Raw genomic sequence first — 24,019 nt, 5'->3', positions numbered from 1 at the left:
CAAGGAGTGGCTTAGGTAAAGAATAGAAATAGCATAAGTTTGGCTGCTAGAAAAGAGGAAGGAAAAATAGAATATAGTAGCTAGAGTTTTGAAGAAGAATAGCATGGTTTGAAGCTGATTGCTCTAGGCTTGCTAAGGTGAGGAGTTTCTGATCAAATTCATTCATTTTCTTAAACTGGTTTAAAATGTTTCCAAAATGAGGACTTTCATTCTAATTTATTATATACTCAGTATACTTTTGTTTAGAATGGATTATAAATGAGTTCTATATGTATCCCGGAAGACCTTGAATTGAATTTGCATTGAGCAATTCGTATGCAAAAGCTTGTAAAGAAATCCGAACCAGTAGAAGTTACAGTTTTCCTTGCACAGCTTTAGCAAATTGGCCATAACTTGGTATAGAAAGGTAAAAATCAAGTGTTGTCAATTGCGTTTGAAACGAGACTTGAAGAGCTTTCTAACAGGATAAAATTATAGTACTAGTCCATTGTCAATAAACGCCAGAAAATCCGACAACTTGGCTGAAAAACGGAACTCTGCATCGGTTATGACTGGAAACTATTGAATTTTGACCCATTTATGGTCCCCGTCGCAGAACAATGTCTTCTGGAGATTTGTAGTACCCTGAATCTAGTTTCTAATGGAATTAATTTTACAGTTTTTGGACAAATATAGTTTGGGTAATGTTAGTTTATTTAAGTACTGTAATAGCTGCAGAGGTTACAATCATCCCTGAGTAGCCTTGGGTAATAGGCCATAACTTGGTGTAGAAAAGTTAGAAGTGATCATCGTTGTTGCGTTGTAAACTAGATGTATAGAATTTTTCATTAAGCAAGTAAAAGAATCCAGTAATGTTCCGGGGAAACTTCACTTTCAAACTCAACCAAAATCTGCCTCTGCGATACTGGATTAAGTCCTGTAAGATCACGCATAAGTTCATATGGAAACCTCAGAATTAGGTGCCGTCTATTTAATTTCATTTGGAAATCTTCATATGGATCATGCATAACTTCATATGGAAATCTTTCCCATAGTTCGTGCGTGTATATATACTTAATAAATGGAATTTTTCTTTTTAATACATGGAGTTTGTAAGATATTATATTTATTGAACTCATTTCACCATGCACCCTTATTTTTTATTTGTACCCTAGAATCTAGTATCATACATTTTATGCTCCAAACTTTCATTTCACTCTCACTTTGTTTTTTTTTTTTTTGGTGCACAACAAAAAACAAATGGCTTTTATGCATATGGGCGTCACAAATATGCAATTGACAAGTCAATTTTCACTTGGCATTTAACTTGTTTCTCATCTAGTTTGTACTCTTAAAAGTACATTTTGCACACATTGCACATTCTAATTTGGTTCAACTTATTGTCCTAAATTCTTTAAACTTGCAAATAGACATGCATTGTATTAAATATAACCACTTTCAAACTTTTAAGATTACTTTTGTAAGCTTTATATTTCTATAGTTTTAATAACTATATATTAATTAAACCATAAAAGATTGGAGTGCAAATGCCTAGGTGAGCAGTAAGACGTGCATATAATATAGGCGTTGCTGAAATTAAAGGGCAATAAAATTATTCAAGAATGATTTCAATATTAACAACTAAACTTATTTGACTTATTGTTAATTTTGTGATAAAGTATATCATTGTAACAGTATTACAATCAGTTTAAACTAGTATGTAGCATAACTCATACTAATGTTAATTACACACTCAATGAGCGTGCTTACTTAAAAATGCATATTTTTTCTTGAAAATTATATATATTCTTTAGTATAATAGAATAAGTGATTAAATTAAAAATATCATGAAAGAGGAAGAAATGGAACTTTGAAATTTTGACACTAAAAAATGTCATGGAAAAAATGACGGAAAATTGTGAAGTTCTAAAATTTAAGTGGAATCAGAGTAATTATGGAACGGCATAAGGTGGCAAAAATTTTTAATACCATAAGCATGCTCTACCTTTATATTATAGTCTAGAAGTTGTTAAACCACAAAATGACTGGGATGTTTAGGTGCTGTTTGGATTGCTATTTTTAGGAATTTTTATAAAATAATATACCATAATGATTTGATGTATGTGAAGTAAAAAAGTGATTGCAAAATGTATTCACGAAAAACATAAAAATTTTTCTGTAGAAACTAACAATAACAATATACAAGTAGCTGTTGATTATCTTGTTCATAGATGTCTTCTTGTTCTGCCTATCAATATTTGACTATCTCATCTTATAGTCAAATACTAAGTAAAAATCTATATCCCAGTAGTGGAGCTTAAATAGGTCTGTTAATTGGGTTATAAGAATTGGGCTTTGGTGGGCTCAAGCTCAATTGATTTACAATTGCACTCTTTTAGCACATTCAACTAGGCTCACAAAAATAGGATCAGGCCCAATTTGAATTAGTCCAAATTCATATCATGTATGAGGTTTTCAAGCTAATGAAATTTCTTACTCCTGTTTTCTCAAGCACATAAATCAATTCCAATAATCATAAAGAAAAGCTAACTAAGCACATAAATCATTCATATCTAATAATATGATACAATGGGTCCACCCAAAAAGTTAACATCTAATTCTAAACTAAGGTGTAAGATTAACACAAATTTGCTTTTCATGGCCCAAAACAAGTATTTCATACTGACAACATTCATAAGCCTTTTTTTTTTATTATTAATCTTGTATACACTGACAGTGTATATATTTTCATCATTGGATGCACGATATATAATCCAATTTGAATTTGAAATCCAAATTTTGCATGTATGTTGTGCATTCAACCGTGATAGTATATATACTGTCAGTGTATATAAGATTTACTCTTTTTTTTTTACCCCTCTCTATCACTTTCTTATCTTCAGCTATCAAGTACAAGATTCGACTTCTAAACTTGATAGTGAAAAAGACTTAAAAGCCTTTTTGACTACTAGATTGACTCCAGTGATTAACATCCTTAAGCTTAATAACTAAAGCTAGAAAAAAGGTTATTATCACTTTACCCCCTTAAACTATATCACTACTATCAGTTTACCCCCTAACGTTATCTTTTAGTTACTTTACCCCCATAAATAATTTAACTCAACATGTTAAGAAATTTTGGACAAAAATACCCTTTTATTTTATAGCATTACTACATTGTTATTATCACTTTATTCGTTTAGATTATAGTGATACAATCACGTTAGTTCCTAACATTATTTTCTAGGCATGTTACCTCATCATTAATCTAACTAGTATGGTCAAAATATTTTAAATATATTTACCCTTCTTTATATATAATTAAAAATAAAAAAATTGGAATTGTTATTCTTCCTTTTTTTCACTTTAAGAGACTGAAAAACATAAAAATAAAAGGATTTTCTCAAATTTCATTTTTTCACATTTATTAATACTAGGAAAAGAAAAAAAGATGGGAAAGAAGGAGACAAAAAAGAATAGATTTTGCAAAAAAAGAAAATAAAGAAAAGTCTAACATTATTGTATTACTTTAAGGTTGTCGAGATTAGGATTGGAATTTGATGGTAAATAAAAAAGTGAAATAATTTTAAAATAATAAAAGTACTTAATTCTTTTTTATTTGTAATTTTTAAAAAAAGAATCGAGCTCTCTCTCTCCCTTTCTCCCTCCCCCTCCCCTTCTCCATCTTTTTATTTTTTTTTCAATATTAATAAGATTGCCAAGAAAAGAGAAATTAATACTTTGACTTTTTTTTTTATACTAAAAATGAGAAGAGTCACTCTAAATTTTTTATTATTTTTATTATGCAAAGAGGAGGGTATTTTCTTCTAAAATTTTTTAACTTATTAAGTGGGTTTAATGGTAGGATAAATTGTCTAAAAAATAACTCTAGGGGGTAAATTGATAATGAGACTATATTTTATTTGGGTAAAGTAATAAAAATTTTAAGGGTTAAATATGTCTTTTCACTTTAATTAACAAACTCCGTTAAGTTTGACCATTAGTTTTGGGGGTAAAGTGGCTAAAATATAACATTAAGGGGGAAATTGATAGTAGCACCAAACGTTAAGGGGGTAAAGTGATAATAATATTAAGCCATGAATTAGCCATATAACATTTAATCTATTGGTTGAATCCAGATAAACAAATCGTTTCAATTCTCATGTAAACCTTCATAATACAAGATAAGAGTAATTTTAGGTGAAAAAATTATAAGATATAATTACCTTAATAATTTATCTATTGTGCATGTACAGTAAAACCTCTATAAATTAATAACCTTGAGACCACACAAATATAATTTATTTAAAGAGATATTCATTAATCAATAAATCAATAATTTATTAATTTATAGATTAATCTTTTCTACACTAACAGTATATACACTATCAATGTTGGATGAATGACAACTATGCAAAATTTGAATTTAAAATTCAACTTTTGCACACATGTCATGAATCTAACGATGATAGTATATACACCGTCAGTGTAGGAAAGATTTACTCTTAATTTATTTAGTGTATTTACAGTTTTGAAAACACTCATTTAATTAACTGAAGTTTTATTTTATTTTTTAAGAATATGAATTATTCAATTAATAAAAGGAGGCTAAAAGTATAAGGAATATAAATCAATCTATATCTACTTGATTATCTACTTGATTTGCAAGTATAATTTAATTCTGTGCATGTCTTCAAGTTTATAAGCAATTGTTACTAACATCACTGAAAATCCTGTTAATGATGAAGTTGTTAAGGATGATACAGTAGGTCTGGAGCCTATTAGGTGAAAGAAACACTCAAAGCATTAATAACTCTTCATAATTTTTTCATATTGCAATATGAGAATTCAAGTCCAAAACTTTTAGATGCAATAAGAAAAATTAGGGATGACATTCAAGTAGATTTAAATTAAAAAATAATAATAGACTCATACTTTAGAAAAATATGATATGTAATCTTAGTGAATTATTAATTTAACTTGTTATTCCAAGTTTGAACCAGGAAAAATTATTACTTAATAGAGATTATTAATTTATCGAGCATTAATTTATAGATACTGTATAACTATATATATATATATATATATATATATATATATATACACACATATAATGTAGTAATCAGAAAAAGCTTTAAATGAGTTGAGCTTTGGGCGATCCAAACCCAGGTCACATTTCATGAGGCTTAGCCCAATATACAATACGCAGGGCCTAGTTAACTAAGTTCAAGCTATCTCAGGACAGACATAGCTTTTTACTTGAGTGGTCGGCTGGAAAGAAAAAAGGAAATTTTTTTTTAAAAAAAAGGAATTTTTTTTTTATATTGAAATCTATTTTAAATATTTTTACCAAACACTCATGTATTTTGATGAAAACCCATTCTTATTAACCAACTCATCACAACCACAGTAACTAGTGAGAAAAACACACTCTATGTTTGTGCAAATCTAAAAGAAAAAATTTTGGAGAAAAAAGTTATTAAATTTTTTATAGTTTTTGGAGCCTTTTTTTTAAATACGAATGAAAGAATTAGAATTATATGTTTTTCTTTCTTGCCGTCCTTTTTTCTAGATAGGAAATTGTTGACAGCTATTAAGCTAGAAAAATGATGATGCGTGTTTATTTTAGGGAGAAGATGGTATCATCTTGCCCTTTATTTGGAGTGTAAAATAGAAATTATAAAAAGTGACACAAACAGTTTATACAATCCCTCCTCTTTCTCTTTATATATAGTACAAATATCCCTTCTCACTTCCTTTATATATAGGCTTTGTTCTCAGTTGTTTTAGATTTTACAAAATCTGATTATAGAAATTGGTTATAGAAAATAATCAAAATCAACAAAAGTTACCTTTTGGGTGATTATAGATTTTAACTTTTTTTGTCATTAAAAAATCTATAATTAGAATACAAAACTAATTGAGAATATTACAAAAATTGATTTTCCAAAATCAGAATTTAAAATCAGTTAAAATAATCAACCGAAGACAATCCCATAGCATAGATAGTGATTATGGAAATTAAATGAAACGGGTCCTAAAGTATGCAAAGTAGGAACATTTCATAAGCTCGAGGGGCCAAAATGCAATTACTCCTGTTTCTAAGCAAGTGAACTTAAATGGTAAGAAAAAGACAAAGTTTGTCCACCAGTTTCATGAGAAGGTGCGAGCTAATATCGAGAAGTGGACAATGCAATATGCTACATAGGTGAACAAGGGGGCGCAAGTGCGTAGTGTTCGAACTAGGAGACTAGATTTGGCTTCACCTCAGAAAGGAATGTTTCCCGATCTAGCGTCAAAGCAAGCTGTTATCACGTAGAAATGGACCATTCCAAGTATTCGAACGCATCAACAATAATGCCTACAAACTTGAGTTACTAGGCGAGTACAAAGTTAGTGCCACATTCATTGTGTCTGACTTAACTCTGTTCCTTGTAGGCGATATGGTCGATTTGAGAGCAAATCCTTTTCAAGAGGAGAGAACTGATGGAGTTATTCAAGCTTCTCAAGTTGATCCCATGGTGGTGCCAGTGGAACTAATGACTCAAGTTCGAGCCAAGAGATTTAACGGGTCTTTACAAGCCATGGTTCAAGTCGTTCAAGATTCGATTGGATCGCCAAATATGGATAAAGCCGAACCTTGCAGTGTAGTTAGCTTGCTCCAAGTCCAGGATGAAGAAAAGGAGTGAAGGCCGAATGTCTTTAGCCCATGTTCTCGTTACTTATGACATTAGATAGTCTTTAGTTTAGTTGTTTTGGATTCGGTTTAGTGGTTAATTAAACGGATCAACTCTTAAAGCTTGGATCTGTCCCTTTAGTTAGGGTTATGGGCCGGGTTACAAGGTTCAATTAGTTGTGTTTTTGTTTGGCCTAGTTTGTTAGGAGTTTGTGTCGAGAAACATAAAGGCATCATTTTTCTCTTTCAATAATACATATGACAGATTTCAGAAATTATTCTTGAGAGATTGCTCTCTTGGCTCTACGAGTTTTTCTTGAACATTTAAAATTGTTTTTGTATTCGTTTGGGTTATCAATTAAGTTCATTATCTTTGATTGTGGCGCCTACTATCAATTCCTAGAGTTTGCTAGTTAGTTTGATCGTGGTTCAAGAAGGTTTATAATCACGAGAATTACAGAAGTCCAAATAGGATTTTCCACCATTCAAACTTGTGTCAATCACCATCGATCTGGGTTTTTGGTTGTTCGTGAATTTCGTCATCAACTGGGTTCATATAGCTGGTAGCTTATCAATCAAGTTCACCATCCTTGATTGTGGCGCCTACTATCAATTCCTAAGGTTTGCCAGTTCGTTTGATTATCGGTCAAGAAGGTTCGTAATCACGGGGATTAGAGGGTTTCAAATAGGATTTTCCGTCATTCAAACTTGTGTCAATCACCATCAATCCGGAGTTTGGTTGTTCGTGAATTTCCTCATCAACAAAGTTCATATCAGTTGGTTTCAACAACATTTTTTTTCCCAAACTTGTACTTGATGACATATGGAAGGAACGTTTCCCATTTGCAATTACTCCTATGTTTACTTTTAAATTTAATTTAATCTCTCTTTTTTTACCTTTCAGCCAAATCCTACGTTTACTTGGTCGATGGTTTACTAGTAGTTCAAATTTTGGGTAAATCCGATTTTCAAAAATTCAATGATTCAGATTATGCCACACTACTTGGTAAGATAGTGTGATATAATCTGAACTATTGGTTATTTGAAAATCGGATTTACCTAAGTCTGCCTTACTGAATAAACCCCACGGCACACACACAGACTTTTGCTTTATATTCTGTACGCGGCTAAGATGTTTCTCCAACCTTGTAAGAAATATTACATAATCTCGTAAACTTTACCGCCCCATTTGTTGACTCTTTATTCAAATCCCCATCAATCCCTATTTATATGCATTCAAGGAAACCCAATCCCTCAACCTTTCCCAACAAGCCACGACTCTTTTCCTTTCCTTTTCTTCTCTCTGATCAGGCCATGGAACCCCACCAAAACCATCCTTCAGCAGATAACCCTGAATCCCACAACCAAGAAGATGAAGCAAAAAACAAAACCCTACAAGAAGAAGAAGAATTGATGATGGATGAGTCTTCACAAGAAGAAATTGAGGAGATAATAGGCTACAAATTCCATGACCCAAGTTTATTACAAGAAGCCTTCACCGACTCATCCTTTAAAGAAAACTGTTTATCCTATGAAAGACTTGAATATATTGGTGATTCAGTACTGAATTTGCTGATGGCAAAGGAACATTATTTTTTGTATCCTGAACTTTTACCAGGAAATCTCACTAAGCTTCGTGCGGCCAATGTTAATACTGAGAAACTTGCACGTGTGGCTGTGAAGTGCAATTTGCATAAGTTTTTACGTCATAAGAAGCCTCTTCTTAGTCGACAGGTATAAGAAAGACAAGGTTTCTTGTTTTGTTTTGTTTTTTGTTACAATTTTCATGTACCCTCTAATTAGTTTCTTGTTTTTTTTTCTTCTTTTTGGAGGGTTGGGAGGATGGGGCTTTGGATTGCGTCTAGTAGTTATCATGATCAAGTCAAATGTCGATCTGCACTATTTCAAGTTATGTGGAAAAAATATATATAAAGTTACGTGAAAATATCTTCTCCTCTTTGACTAGATTTTTGGTTCATTATGAGTTAATTGAGTTAGCAAATGGAATAAGAGTTTTGCAAACGTTTGATTTTCTGATTTTGGATTGCGTCTAGTAGTTATCATGATCAAGTCAAATGTCGATCTGCACTATTTCAAGTTATGTGGAAAAAATATATTTAAAGTTACGTGAAAATATCTTCTCCTCTTTGACTAGATTTTTGGTTCATTATAAGTTAATTGAGTTAGAAAATGGAATAAGAGTTTTGCAAACGTTTGATTTTCTGATTTTGGGTTAAAAATTTTTCTACATAACAGTTTGGTGATATTCAAATAGAATGTTATTTAAATCAATGGACATGTTAGAATATGCTGGTTTTGCCACTACCCTACTCGTATCTTTGGTTTGCTTTTTAATCCATTCTGTCAGAAAAAAGAACATTTTACTGAATTACTAATGAACTTATTTGTTTTTGGCTGATAGATTCAAGAATTTTCAGAGGCAATTTCAGCCTACCCTTTGCACTCCACAGGGTTAGTTGCTGCTCCGAAAGTGCTTGCAGACATTGTTGAGTCCTTAATTGGTGCCATATTTCTTGACAGCAACTCTTCATTGGACACAACATGGCAGGTAATTAAATTAATCTTTCTCTACAGATATTCCTCTATGATTAGATCAGTTGATCCAAATGCCATAAACGACAAGCGTTTTGGGCACATTAATTATAAAGAGCTGCTAAGAACAAAATAAGCGCAAAAACAAAGAACACAAATGGGTAGCTTTCTTGGTCCTTCAAATCTTGATGCAATAGTAGAGTATCGATTTAGTACTTAATCCTTTTCTTGGATGCATACAGAATATCTAAGATTTGGGTAGACAAATTGTGTAGTCAAGTTAAATTGTGGTAGACTGATGGCTGCTGCAGTATTTTTCGTGTCCAAGAATAATTCCTTTCTCTTACGTCCAAGTTCACTAAGCAAACTGCAACTTGCAAGTTGCAACTGAAGAAGATGCATTACTTCGCTATATAAAAATACCAACTTGGTTATAACATATTTAGTCAATAGAACTAGCATTGACTTTGAAATTGTTTTTGAAATAGACTTTTTTGGTAGAATTGAACTTAAAATATAAAACAAAAAATTGATGGTTGTCGAATAAGCATCGATTTTTTTTTAAATTTTGTTTAACCTATAAGTTGTTGATTAGGTGCAGTGTTTGTTGAGATATTACTTGTCCGTATTGATCCCACCATTAATGTGAATTACTTGTGATCAATGGCAGAAAAGAAACATGTTGTCATTTTTTGCCTACGTAAGACAGCCAAAGTATTCGAAAGAAAAGACAACACTTCTGTTTCACCACAAAAGAGAACAAAATATTTATGTGACATGTTTGTTTCCAAGGGTTTGACAGATATTATTAATCATGCTTTTGGTAGCACAAAAGCACCTCATAGGATCTTGTTTTTGGTGGTTTGACAGGTAGTGAAGAACTTATTGCAACCGATGATCACTCTCACAACTATTAAAACGCATCCGGTAACAAAACTTCATGAAATATGCCAGAAGAATGGACTAAAAGTTGAATTTGTTGACATGTGGAAAGAAACGGGAGAGATTGAAGTTTATGTCGACCATAAATATGCTGGAACAGGAAAATATTGTTCCAAGAGGTTGATTGCACTGAATAGGGCAGCAGCTAATGCCTATAACCACATTCTGAAGAAGTTGAGCACTGATGGTTTGATCCAATTGTAACAAGCAATTATGCAATTGTAATAAATTATAAGGATTGATGTTTCATGCACTGTCAATGTATATACTGATAGGTTTAGATGCATGTCACGTTGTCTCAATTTGAATTTAGGACAAATTACATTTTAGCCCCCTGTGGTTTTCGAAAAAACCACATAACCCCCCCATCGTTCAAAAAGCTATACATAAACCCCCTGTGGTTTGGGTTGAACTGGCAAATAGACGGAAAGCACCCACCGTAACGATTCGTGGGCAAAACGCGCCTGTTCTTCTGGTAGCAGTAGGAAACATACCCATATTACCCCTGACCAATTTGACGTACCCAATAAAGCCTAGATGGGTGCTCCTCATCTCTTTCCATCTTCCGAAATACTTTGTTGCTGACTTTGCACTGAAAGTTGGTGAAGGAACCCAAGATAGAGAACGAAAGAAAAATAAGAAGAAATGCCGTGAAGATAGAAGCTGAACAAACCTGCAATTTTCGTTCAACTGGTGAGGCAGTGATGATAAGGTTTTAGAAATGACTATTTTATAAATGACTGTTAAGGTTTTATAAATGACTGTTTTAGTTCTTGGATTGCACCTTACCTCCAAAATTTGGGAATTTACCCAAATTTTCCATTTTCTAATATTCCTACAAATATGCAAAATTATGCATATCCCTCAAATCTACCCAATATTAATGTTTTGTTAAACTCTAAATAACAAAAATATGAAATATATTATTTAAATATATTTTAGTTACACACAAGTTGGACGGGTAACTAGTGTGTCAGAGAGTTGCCATAATCTCCTTAAACCCGCATGCGGGTTTAAAGAGTATTCGGATATTCTCATATGCACCTATGCAAATCGAACCAACCGGATATCTTATCCGTATCCCATTTTTTTAAATAAAAATCTTATAAATTTGAAAAATAAAATCAAATTTAGATGTATTAGGGTTTTAAAAATATTATATAAGTGATAAAAATTTTATAAATTGTAAAAATAAAATAAAATTTAAATAATTAAATGTTATATTTGCATAAGAAATAATACAATAATCATAATAATGATAATACAATAATATTGGTGTAATAAAACTGCCATTAATTTAAATATTTACTTATAATGCCCAAAGAGCCTAATTACCAATTTTTTCTTCTCGCGCTCAAATATAACATTAACCCGCATGCGAGCTAACCTTGAAATAGAAAAAACACAGAATCCCGCTTGCGGGTTTCAACGTTATTATGCAGGCGGGATTTTCTTTACTCCCGAATGGAATTTTCTTTACCCTAATCTTAATGCATAAATTCAATTCTAGTCGATAAAATATTCTATGCTTAAATATGATAATACAGATTGTCCCAAAGCAGCAAAATTTTAAATTAATCAACGCTTAAGCAAAATAATCACTGATTTATTAACTTTCCAATGCCTGATAGTTTCTGTTCAAAAACCATGCAAGTGCATCTTATATGCTAAAATGATGTCAAAAAACTTACCAGATGCAACAACAGCTTTCGTGATGCTCTTTCACAGCTACTTTTTGGTCTTCAATGGTAGATCTTTGTGGGTTAAATTTCTCTCCTTCATTCGGTGGTCATGTTTTTCTCTCCTTTTCTCACGACAAAGACAGAACAAGGAAGAATCTGACTCATCTGCTTCCTTTTTGTATTTATATTAGGGTAATTTGGACATTTTGCCCACGAATCGTTACGGTGGGTGCTTTCCGTCTATTTGCCAGTTCAACCCAAACCACAGGGGGTTTATGTATAGCTTTTTGAACGATGGGGGGGTTATGTGGTTTTTGCGAAAACCACAAGGGGCTAAAATGTAATTTGCCCTTGAATTTAAACACCAAATCTTATATATGTAACATACATCTAGAATCGCTAGTGTATATATTGTCAGTACACAAAAGATTTACCTGAATTATAAATGTGTATGTATCTACCCATAATTCTCATGTGACCTGAACCAAATTGCACAAGATCTTAGTAGCTACATTCATTATGTAATACCCTTTTGGTTTTCGTTTCGGGGGTTCGTGAAAATTTGTGCACAAATAATGGATCATTAGTTGGGATTGTTAAGGGGGAATTGCTCAGTATGGTTGTCCTGAAAAGCTTGGTAATACAGCCTTATTTCTTCTTTTCGGTCGGCCCTTTGCACCTCTAAAAAGAATATCCCATACTAAACAGCAAAGGGTCTCTCGAGGAGACACTCAAGCGCTTGTCTTCCTTGGCGCCCTAAAAAGAGAGAGCCAAAAGAAGACAAAAAAGCAGCGAAAATTTGTCTCGAAGATTTCAGTCTTCGTCCCTTTAACAATCCTTGTTTTCCCCAGTATGGCGTCGCGTCTTCACCCCTGATGCCTGCTTCCTTGCATTCTTTTATTGCAGAATCTGCAACTAACCTGACAAGGGGAGACTACCCTCAGAGTCTTATGGTTATCTTTGTTGCCATGAGTAACCGTTGAAGTGCACATTGTAACACAGCTTTAGTTCCCTGTCTCCAGTTTCCTCTTTTCCATTTTTGATGTTACACTCACATTACATCGTCTTTAGGATGACAGTTGTCCAAATGAATGACCAAATATGATATTGGTTTTTAAGTGTTTTGTTTGGTCTAATGAGTGCAAAATTGGTTTGTTAAGCTTTCTATATGTAACATCACTATGCTTTTTTTGAGTAGGATTATTGGGAATTACCATTTGGATAAATTAGAGGTGTGCAGTTTTGATTAAACATGAATTAGCATTTAATGTTCGCATAGGAATATGAACTACCAAAATTAGTTAAAAGAAAATCTTTAAATGAGTCCAATGCTCAGCCAAACTGGTCTACTACATTGGATGGAAGTATCATAAACATTTGGGAGGCACTAATTCCATGCCCTTACATCCTAAATCTAGACCCCAAATACCAATATGGCATTAAAGCTTTTGACATTAGTGTGTTTCCTTCTAACTTTTCTTCATTCCAAATTTATGCTTTCACACAATAGAAATAATTTGCTTTGTAGTATTTTTTTAACTATTTATTCTAATAGTTTATCTTTCAAATTTTATGCTCTCTAAATTTATAAAAGCTTTTTAATGATGGTAAACTTCATGGAAAAGTTTCATGTGTTTAGAGATTTATTTTGAGCCTATCTTATGTGTGGTATATGAGATTTTAATTTTCCATTATGTAATAATCAGCATTTTTTTTACAAACTAAGAATATTTCTTCGAAAAGTCTAATGTTTTGATATCTGTGTAAAATCCTACTCAAGTCTTGATTATTGTATGATCATCTGATGTAGTAGTGCTACTTTTATGATTTGCTGGATGATAGTTTTTTAATTTTTGAGATTTTTGTAGTTAATTCATGTGAAAAAGTTGTTTCATACTATGATCATCTTGTAGAAGATGCTCTATATGGCATAAGTGTTAGGAAAAACATGAAATTTATTTTAGAGATGAAAAAAAGTAGGATATAATTAAAAGAATAGTAATATAAAGGCAATTATTGCTGTTGTGTGAAAGGATAACTTCAAAATACACTAATTGACTTAGTGATATTAGGGATTTAGTGTCTCATTGGTGCTTAGGGTGCGAATTTAGTATGAGAGGGTGTGGATTTAGCTCGTCCCTAAACATTTTTGACAATTATTGGACAATTTAGTTAGGACACATAATTACTATCAAATTATTTTATGTTGACAATCTTCTTGTGTTGACAATACCAGTAATTCAATATTAATAAGACTAAAATTGGCAAGCTTCATGCCAAATTCCAACTACTTCAAAACTAGTAATTCAATATTAGTAAGACTAAAGCTCTATTTGATAATCCAGTTCAACACTTAAATTTAATGGATTCAGATCTTAATATGCTCAGAGGCGTTTGATAACAAAAAATAAAACATCTTAATTAATTAACTAGCACTAAATTTTCTAAACAAAACTTGCTCCAGGAAATAAGTAATAAATTATTCACTTATCACTTGTTATAATATACATTGAACAGTATCGGATTGTTATATTTAACAATTCAATAACTTAATAGTATTCAGATTTCAGATTTAAAATTTAAAATTTCAGTTTTTAAACTTTAGTTGTATCAAACGCAAGTTAAAATTAGCAAGTTTCATGCCAAATTCCCACTACTTCAAAGTTGTCTACTCAAAATTAGCAAGTTTCATGCCAAATTCCCACTACTTCAAAGTTGATTTTCTACCGTGCACGCACACACGCACACATGCCCCTTGGATTTGATTTAATTACTTCCTACTCAGCAGTCAACTTTCATTAATGTTTTTGGACAGGATATGCAAAAGCAAAAGTACCCCATTATCATTTATCACTTGCTGTTGCAGAAAAGGGTAAGGAAACACCAAATCATGTTCAACTATATATGCAAACAAATCTTGCAAACAAAGTTTCCTTCCAAAATTTTTTTTAAAAAAAATTTTTTCTTGCAGACAAAGAAACAAATTGCGGCCTAGATGATTTATGGTGCTTTTCCCATTTGTTAGACCCAACGCAAAAGAGCCACCATCCCACGTGTTTAACAAACTCAAATAAGAAGAAGAACAAGAATCGACTAAAGAGAGGAAAAGTCAGCGTTCTCATGTCTACCCACAGGCATGAAAAATCCGTGGAAACTTCTTAATTGATAGCTGACTAGAAATACAGCTTGGAAACATTCCAACATTAAATACTTATCATTTGTTTCAGTCATAAGTCACTTTTGTTGACCTTTAATTTGTCGAACATGTTTACTTATTCAACATGAACCGTAAGGATTTCCTTTTCTTGACATAAGAAAATAAGAGAAATGCAGATTTTAATCTTGATAATGGAAAGATTTTACATACTGAAAATCTGGTTTTACTTGGGCAGGATTTATCCAGTGCACACTCTCGAATAGCGGTTACGGATTCTCTTGTCAACAAAAAATAAATTGGAGCCAAAGCCATCCTAGTGAAAAATTAGGCCAAGAAAAAAAAAACAGTAGTGATATCAAGGGAGAGTCCGTTTTTTTATGCACAGAACATTTCAAGAACATACGAATCCAAGTGGAATGCAGTTTCACTGAATATTCAAGAATATCTCAAGAGCATCTATTTCTCTTTTTCTAAAAATAAGCACTAACTGTTATTGAAATGAAAACTGGTTTCTTGGCATATAAAATTGAAGGTTAATCAGTTAAACCAATTTTTTTGTTTTATTTATTTTTTATTATGAGGAATGAGCAAACCCTTGAGATGGTATGTGAAAAAAAAAAAAATTTCCAGTCAAAGCACTTAATATGTAATGCTGACCATACCATTATGTAAAAGTCTTTCATTAACAGGTTTCCGTCGTCCAAATCTACCTATATTAATTCTTGAATTATGCCATTAGCCAAGTAATGAGAATTCTATAATATACAGTACGCAATAAAATAAGAAAGTGACGTATTAGAAGCAGTAAATTACAGCATGAATCTGCCCTGGAATGTCTTTTTCTTTGACTTGAAGATTTAGCACGGCATTGGGACTGGTTTTCTTTTGGAAAGTACGGAAGATTTCAGAGAATTCATCCAGCAAAGCACACCATGACTTTTGTGTACTTTGGACCTGTCCAAGACCAATAGGTCCCACCAACGGTAAAATAAAAATTCTCAGCTACAGTTGATGTACTTAACAAACTTGCCGACCAAGAAGAATCAAATCTTGGGGCATTTCTGTTCTTCTCTGTGGGCTAGTTTAATAACTTTTTATTTTCTTCCAATTCTGTTTGGATTCATTAGTTTTTCAAAAATTAATTTTTTAAATACTATTAAAATTTTTAAAAAATATTCTAAAGGTACTCTAAAAAGTAATCTAAATTTTTTTAAATTAAAAAAATATCTCAAAATATATTCTAAAAACTCTTCTACTCTTAAATATCCCAAAATATTTTCTAAAAATATTCTAAAATATACTATAAAAACTCTATTACAGTAAAGTTTTTCAAAAAACATCCCAAAATAGAGCTAATCCAAACGCACATAAGCTCAAAAAAGAAAAAACTTCAAGCCGGTTTGAATTGCTATTTTCAGAAGTTTTTATTGAAAAATATACTATAATGATTTTAATGTATGTAAGGTAAAATAGTGATTAAGAAATATGTTTATAAAAAATGTAAAAAATTTTCTGTTGAAAGCAGCAACCCTATCGGGGCCTATTTTCTTGTTGGAATTTTCACATTTCCATGACAAGACACGAGTAGTTAATATCTTTAAATTTGGATTGGATATGCCGGTTCAACTAGTGAACCGAAAGCAAAGAGATTATTTGATCCGAGTTAATAGAAATCTAGGGAGTTATCGACCCAATCAAATTTGGTGAAAAATTAAATTTGCTAAGAAAAAATTGTAATTTTTTTGCGTACTTTTTTTTTGGATTATTTTATGTTATTTTATTATTTTAAACTTTATGCTCTTATGAAATTATCCAGTTAGCGGTCAAACCACCCTTAAATTGGTCAAGTCGTTGTGTTTAAAATATTAATTCTAGTCACTTTTTTTATCTTCAAAACCCGATCACTTATACTGAGCTGTAAATATGGAACCTGAATTAATGCTTCATGTTTTGGCTGACCCTTGACAAATCTTTCATTACTCTGTTGGATTGTATAAACCACTTATTTGCCTTTCTGAAAGAACAAAGGATGACTTAGTCGGGGATGATTGAATTGGACAATAAAATGGAGGGACTTAATCAAAGCCTAATGAAAAGAGACTGTGTTATGTCAGTGTTTGGATTGAGATGATTTGAGATTAAATAATTTGCTTCACAAATTTCAATCACCTTTTTTATTTCACACACATTACACCACAAAAAGTGTTATAGTAATTATCTCAAATAAATCATCCAAATAAACTCCTATCCAAACAAATAGATTCAATTAAACCGTACGTGTTAGCCAATCAAGTTAACAACTAGATATCCGAAATCAAGGAATAACTATCATGAACCATTTATGAATGTGAATATTGTGTTATTGGCTATGTACTTGAATTGTTTTGATGACCACACTTTTATTAAATCATATACATGCATCAATGAATAATGTTTGAAATATATTATGTACGCTATCATGCTCAACCCAATCAAGAAGTACACGTGCTACTTATTGGATGAGTGACTCTCATTTCACTATTCTTATTGTCCAGTTGATGATAGATTCATTAAGAAAGACTTTGATAGCTTGCAAGGGTGTTAGGTAGAGATGGAGACAATCTTTTGATTAGTGAATAACTTAATAAATATTTTAGTGTAATACACTCCGTTATAAGACTTGAATATTGTAGCGTATTTTAGAAGGTTCAATGTTGGTTATAATTTAAAGATGTAAACTATTATTATGGCTATCGAATTTTGTTGCCTTGTGCCTTTGGTTTTACCTAGAGCATGACAGTGCTACGTTTCTGATACAGGGCGTGACATTAATTTATATTCCATCCTTTCTAATCTGAAGTCGTATGTTGGTAAGTTCTACGTTTGCAAGACTCTTCGTTTACCAAGTCAGTAATCTGAAGTCGTATGTTGGTAAGTTCTACGTTTGCAAGGCTCTTCGTTTACCAAGTCAGTTTAGTTATATAAAAACACATACATAAAGTCACATCAAAGCCAAAGGCATCTTTACCAAAACAAGTATGAAAGACAGTCGCCTATCACCCCTAATTCTCCAGCTACATAAATTCTGATGTTGATTACTACAACCGAGTCCTACCATGGAAATGAGGTAGGGACGGTCATCAGAAGGACCGTCCCTAAGCAGTTAACGGCCAAAATTTAGCAAAAAAATTTTGTACAGTCCAAATTTCATCTTGTATCTGAATTTTAATAACATGTGTGGGATTCACAAAATTTTATTTTAAAGTTACACGTTATTTAAAGTAAATTACACCATGTGCAAGCAAAACTACGCGTTGTGCAAAATGCACATATCCGCCAGGAGCGGGGTGCAGCCGTTCTTGCCCGTGGTCCGTCCTACCATTCATATTTCTCAATCAACTTCCCCATGCATAGCTGTTCGGCCATCAAACAATCTAGCAAAGGAAAAATTTTGGTTGCAACAATTAATATGGAGATAACTTTGGATTAATCTTTCCTACACCGACAGTGTATACACTGTCAGCATTGGATGAATGACAACTATGCAAAATTTGAATTTGAAATTCAACTTTTATACACATATCATGAATCCAATGATAATAGTGTATACACTGTCAGTGTATATAAAATTTACTCGATAACTTTTAGTACAAACTGACTAAAAGGAGAATGAGAAGTTTTACAACCAGATTTTGTGAGCATCTACCTAGCTGCTACCACCCCTGTTAATCCCTTTTGTGCCGAAGATGATGGAGAAGTTTTTATGCACAGATTTTTTGAGAATCTACCTACCTGCTACACCGTGTTAATATCTTCTACCCTCAAGATTCTAAGGACCTCATTATATGCAGCATTTGCTGCTCTGTTCAATGCAATTTCCTTCTTTGCATGGCAATGACCTCTTCCTCTGAGATGGTTGTTAACAAAAACCTCAAAGGCTCCTTCTTTAGACCAAAGATCCACAAGTCGAACAGTAAGTTTATACTTCTGGCACAGCTCATACAGTTTCTTCACAGGGTTAATCTGGAGCATCTCTGGTGTGATTATTGGGTCCAGTAAAATGCTGGTTACCTGAACGAAAGAATCAGAAGCAACGGATAAAACATGCAAGAAACAGCCCAAATGTAGAATTTCAAGTGTGTGCTGCAGTTGTAGAAATGCTAAAATCTAATTATTTATTTAGACTTTGATCCATTTTTCATGCATGATGAGAATGTAATGAATGAAACTGCATAAGATTATGTTTACACAAAGCATTACACAGAAGTTATGCAGAAACTAAGTAATTTTAGATCCAAGAGGTTGCAAAGGATAGAGACATTGTACATCGTATTCTTGTGCTCATGGCTAGATGTGAGTGTGCAAATTCTTTGTTTATGCGTATTTGTTTTTCTATTTTTCAAATAGTTGATAAACAACTAAAGCAGGCAATTAATTTTTTGGAAGCCTTCCACACAATCAATGAAAAGTAGGGGATGGAAACTACAAAACCTGGACTATCCATTCTATCACCATGACTAATTTCTTAATATGACAGATTAGATGTACAGAAACCTAATTTAAAAAATTGTCAATCATTTATGCAAATAAGAAGCATTAGTGCTATATTTAGCTAAACAAGAAAAATAGTCCCCTTACACTGAGGCGTAAAACTTCTTCTTCTTGAACTTTAATTCTCTCAGCAATTTCCTCTCTCATCCTCCCTTTCTTTCAGTCAATTGAGAGTATAGCAGCCACCACTATATATGGTTAATGAACTATGCCAATTTTATCAACATAAAAGTTGAAAACAAATAGGAATCAGATTTAAAATGACAAAAAAATATCCCCATGGGAGTCTATATACATCAGAAGCATTTGTCAAGTTTATGTACACACTTAGAGCAAGTATGAGAGACAGCAAATTTGATACTGGTAATTTGATTAAAATTAGATGCCAACAGTCCTCATACAACAAGTTACAAATTTGAGTGATAAAGTGGATGTGCAAACCTCCCATGTAGTGTCTATACAAGTATTGCTATCAATGAACACAGCTCCTATTGTCGATTCAACAACATCAGCTAGCACTTTTGGAGCATCAATCAACCCATGGGAATGCAAAGGATATTTCGGAAGCACCTCCATAAATCTTTGAATCTGTCAACCCAATTCAATTACTTAGCCAAGAAGGAAAAAGGAAAAGACAAAACAAAAACAGCTAGCTCCATTAACATGGACCTAAAAATTGGTTCCATATGCTCTGATGGAATGACAACGCTCACTCAGCTGTTGTTTTAATGCTCACTCAGCTGTGACCAATACAAGACAACCATTTGATGGTTGGGTGAGATTTGAAGAGTTTTTTCTGTAAGCAGTAGATAGCCACATGAAAATTCTTCTTGAAACAATGTCACATAATGATCTCAGTTCGAAAATGACACCTACATTAAACCAATCAAAATAGGGACAACAAAATGCTTACTAGCCTCTTCCACTTAAATGCTTGTGTCTGACCACTTCAATACAACAGCAATAAGCACTGTTTTAGTGTCTAAATTGTATGCATATATAAGCAAGTTTGTCTGTGTGATACCAAATTTACTTTTTCTCCAAGTTATATCTCCAATCTCCGCTATTTTAAACACATCCTCAGATTTTATCTATATTTTGTTTATGAAAGTTCCTCCATTAACTCTAACCACGAGAACAAGAGATCTGACATGAATAGAATTTCATGCACCAACCACAGTTCTTGGAGAATCCAACTTTCATTAGTTAGCAGCCTAAACCAACTTCTCTACCCTAACAGTGGCAAAAGTCCAACATCCTTCCAATTTGTTTCGGCCACAAGAAACAATCTATTTTACTCTAAATCAACATCAAAAACTACACTACTCAAAGTAAATAGTAATCTTATTTAAAAACAAGTACAAAAGCTATCTCGAACAGAGAAATTATTACACTAGCTTCTATGCATTTAGATGTCTTAGAAGATTCACAGATTATTGGTACAGGAAGCATACACAATAAATGGACGGGAAACCTGAAGACACATCAATCTCTATGTTGTCAATAATTGCTAGAAGAATACAGCAGAATTAGAGTAACTGTGAAAACTAGGATATTCAACCATCACTTACTCGTCTCTCAAGAGCCGGCTTCCCATGACGTAAATATTTATGTAAATTATGCTTGACAGCCACACGTGCAAGCTTCTCTGTGTCAACATTTGCAGCACGAAGTGGGGTCAAACATCCAGGTGGAAGATCAGGATAAAGAGAAAATTGCTGTTTTGCTATTAATAGATTAAGCACTGAATCACCCACGTACTCAAGCCGCTCATACGATGCACAACCCTTGTTATATGATGGATGTGTAAAGGCCTGATTAAGTAAGGTCTTATTGATAAATTTGTATCCTATGATCTTCTCAACATCATCAAGATCTGTCAAACACTTCATTCTTACTCCATCTTCATTCGCTTGAAATGAGTCTTTGACTGACTTCTGGCCAGTTTTAGCTCCTGTCAGGAAATCACTTAAGGCAAACCCTGGCGGAAAGGACAGATAAGTGCATAAGAAAGTTAGTGGCAAAGACAGTGAATGTAAAAAAAATCAATGACTTCAGATTGACTGGGATAAAGTACATTGAAAAGTCTGGAGCTTTAAAACTTCAGGAAAAAAAAGAATCGCACATTCTACACTGAGTGAACATTATTTGCAGGTTGCTAAATGCTAATTCCAATAGCAACAGTAGCCATGAAATTTATGTCTTGATATTTCTTCTCCTTTTTGAGGACTAACTTTGAACCTTTTATTGATAATAGAATGAAGTACAGACTAGAATGGAGAAGTATCATATTGAAAAGAATAACTAGAAAACACCACAAGCCTGTTATGCAAGCAAAGAATAGGCACCAAAACAAATATACATATTCTCCAACAATGAAATACTTAACGATTTCTTCAGAAAAGTCCACTCATAAAGCAGTTGTATTGAGTTTTTAGGATTATTTTACACATTGAAACTACAGGTGTGCCATTCTTGATCATTCTGGATAAGACCAAACTCCATCGGATTAATGACAGAGTCAAAGTCCATCACTTTTGAGGTAACGTGATATCATTAAAGACAACACTCCTACAGCAATTTTATTGAGTTTTCAGGATATTTCCCCACCACTGATACTACAGGTTTGACATTATCAATCATTCTGGATAAGACCAAACCCTGTCAGATTCATGACAGAGTTAAACTCCATCTCTCTTGGGGATAACAAAATACCAGCAAAGGTGACAGCAAAGGATAGTTACCTTATCAAACCCACAAAATCCTTCCTTTCATCAGGCATGAAAACATGTCCAATAGATTTTGCAGAGATAAAAATGAGGTATATCCAATTCAAGGTTACCTATATCGCATTTCCTTCCTGGACTCAGAACAAGATGGGAAATGTAGAATGCTACCTAACAAGAAACATTGATGTTCAGGGGTAGTCTTCATATGATCATCTAGAAGAAATAGAAGATCACCCAGAAGGCAGCATAATTTGTCACAAAAGAGAGTTCTTTAAACCAAAACGCAGAGATACTCTTCAAATATGAGGAGCAAATAGACAGAGCTTTCTCAGAACAACAGTCCATGTGCAACCTTTCACTTGAACTGTAAAAGAAGAAAATGATTTTTAGATACACAAATTAGTTTAAGCATGGAACACCAACACTGGTGTTCCACATTTCAGTTAGTGCAACAATTCTGGTAGCATAGGTCCAAATGATAGGTGAACATGACGATGACCGTAGAAGTCAATCTAATGGCAAATTTTCTGGGGACAACTGATACATCTTACCAATTAACCTTCCTAAATTTTCTCTAAAAATGCCTTTCACACATGATTAAAATTTATCGCGGACAAACATCTTGGATGAAGTCCAGTAAAAGAATTCCTGAGTGAACAATGCCAAGTACATAAATAAAACTAATTTCACAATAAAAACTCCAACTCCACAACCAATTACGAAAAAATAAAAGCAAATAAACAAAGAAACAAAGAAACAGAAAATGCGCAGAAAAAAAATCTGCAATCTTGATTGCTGCAAAAGTTTTATACATGTTTCCTTTTAGATAAACTAATATACAGGCTAAATGTGACTACAAAGATAACCTTTCGTTTCATTAACAACTATTAAAACATTAAAAAGAACAGAAATAAATCAATATTCCAAAAGAAATATCTTTTGCAATTAACAAGCCACTACAAGAAACAGATGAATATAGATCAATATTACAAAAAGTTCCAATTTTTCTGCGTTGCTTTCAGATTAATTTTCCAGAAACACAAAATCAGATTTAAAAGAAGTAGACCCACGATTTCCCATCTATAGTTCAACCAGAATCATCATCTAACTCATGAGCATAAGCAAAATCATAACAGATGAATATATATATATATATATAAGAACTAGCACAAAATAGAAGAGAAAAGAGAGATGGCAAAAAGGGCTAACCATATTTTCGAAGGCGTTGAGAGGAAAATAAGAGCTTGGATTGAGACAACAGTGACTGTAACCATGAGGATGCTGCCACCATTTGGATTTGGGCTTGCAGGAAACAGTTCAAAAAACCACGATTTCATTTGTTCATCTATGGATTGTTACTCTAGTGACTGGCCTGATGAGGCAGCAATTTTTGTTGTTTAACCTATTTTATTTGCAACTGAACCCCTACGTGTCCCTTCAATCTTTTTTTTTCTGACACATTTTCTTAATCTTTCTCGCAACATAATATAACTTTGGCATTTACTTATTATAAGGCCAGTGTAATAATCCAATTCAGTACTTAAATTTAATGAATCAGATCTTAATGTGTTCAGAAACGTTTAATAATGAAAAATTAAACATCTAAATTAATTAAATGATATTAAATTTCCTAGACAAAACTTGCTTCCAAAAATAAGTGATAAGTTATTCAATTATCATTGAACGTGATATAAATTCAAATACATTTGATTTAAAAATTAAGAATTTAATAGATTCAGATTTCATATTTAAGTTTTCAGATTTTAGATTT

At 32.7% G+C, this 24,019-nt stretch overlaps 2 protein-coding genes across 6 annotated transcripts; one reads left to right on the top strand and one right to left on the bottom strand.

Annotated features, from left to right (window-relative positions):
* The first annotated feature begins 7,969 nt into the window (after positions 1-7,969).
* On the top strand, positions 7,970-10,388 carry LOC113771455 (ribonuclease 3-like protein 3). Its single transcript, XM_027316032.1, has 3 exons — positions 7,970-8,389; positions 9,078-9,224; positions 10,079-10,388. Exons 1-3 carry the CDS (start codon positions 7,970-7,972, stop codon positions 10,352-10,354), a joined length of 843 nt encoding a protein of 280 aa, XP_027171833.1. The 3' UTR covers positions 10,355-10,388.
* Positions 10,389-18,085: 7,697 nt separating this feature from the next.
* LOC113770036 (ribonuclease 3-like protein 3) lies at positions 18,086-23,603 on the bottom strand. Of its 5 annotated transcripts, none has more exons than XR_003468385.1 (5): positions 23,458-23,603; positions 21,091-21,500; positions 19,961-20,107; positions 18,655-19,039; positions 18,086-18,402 (listed from the first exon to the last, which is right to left on the bottom strand). XR_003468385.1 is itself a non-coding variant. In XM_027314381.1 (5 exons), the coding sequence occupies exons 1-4, from the start codon at positions 23,537-23,539 to the stop codon at positions 18,764-18,766; spliced, it is 915 nt and encodes a 304-aa protein (XP_027170182.1). In that variant the 5' UTR covers positions 23,540-23,603; the 3' UTR covers positions 18,086-18,402; positions 18,761-18,763. The 5 variants fall into 5 exon arrangements, 4 of the variants coding, with proteins under 4 accessions (XP_027170182.1, XP_027170183.1, XP_027170184.1 ...); XM_027314381.1 differs by having other exon boundaries at positions 18,761-19,039; XM_027314382.1 differs by lacking the exon at positions 18,086-18,402 and adding an exon at positions 22,264-22,612 and having other exon boundaries at positions 18,554-19,039; positions 23,458-23,541.
* Positions 23,604-24,019: the final 416 nt, after the last annotated feature.

This window comes from Coffea eugenioides, chromosome 5 (genome assembly GCF_003713205.1).
Source record: "Coffea eugenioides isolate CCC68of chromosome 5, Ceug_1.0, whole genome shotgun sequence".
Taxonomy (NCBI): Eukaryota; Viridiplantae; Streptophyta; class Magnoliopsida; order Gentianales; family Rubiaceae; genus Coffea; species Coffea eugenioides.
This window is presented reverse-complemented; position numbering and strand designations above follow the sequence as displayed.

What these genes read in the sequence shown, in the direction of transcription:
- LOC113770036 (XM_027314381.1), bottom strand. Translation starts at nt 23,539, where the DNA reads ATGGTGGCAGCATCCTCATGGTTACAGTCACTGTTGTCTCAATCCAAG. An exon ending in TCAACGCCTTCGAAAATATG is followed by an intron (nt 21,501 to 23,457) that starts GTTAGCCCTTTT and finishes CCTTTCCGCCAG; the next exon opens with GGTTTGCCTTAAGTGATTTC. An exon ending in AGCCGGCTCTTGAGAGACGA is followed by an intron (nt 20,108 to 21,090) that starts GTAAGTGATGGT and finishes TTGGGTTGACAG; the next exon opens with ATTCAAAGATTTATGGAGGT.
- LOC113771455 (XM_027316032.1), top strand. Translation starts at nt 7,970, where the DNA reads ATGGAACCCCACCAAAACCATCCTTCAGCAGATAACCCTGAATCCCAC. An exon ending in AGCCTCTTCTTAGTCGACAG is followed by an intron (nt 8,390 to 9,077) that starts GTATAAGAAAGA and finishes TTTGGCTGATAG; the next exon opens with ATTCAAGAATTTTCAGAGGC. An exon ending in CATTGGACACAACATGGCAG is followed by an intron (nt 9,225 to 10,078) that starts GTAATTAAATTA and finishes GTGGTTTGACAG; the next exon opens with GTAGTGAAGAACTTATTGCA.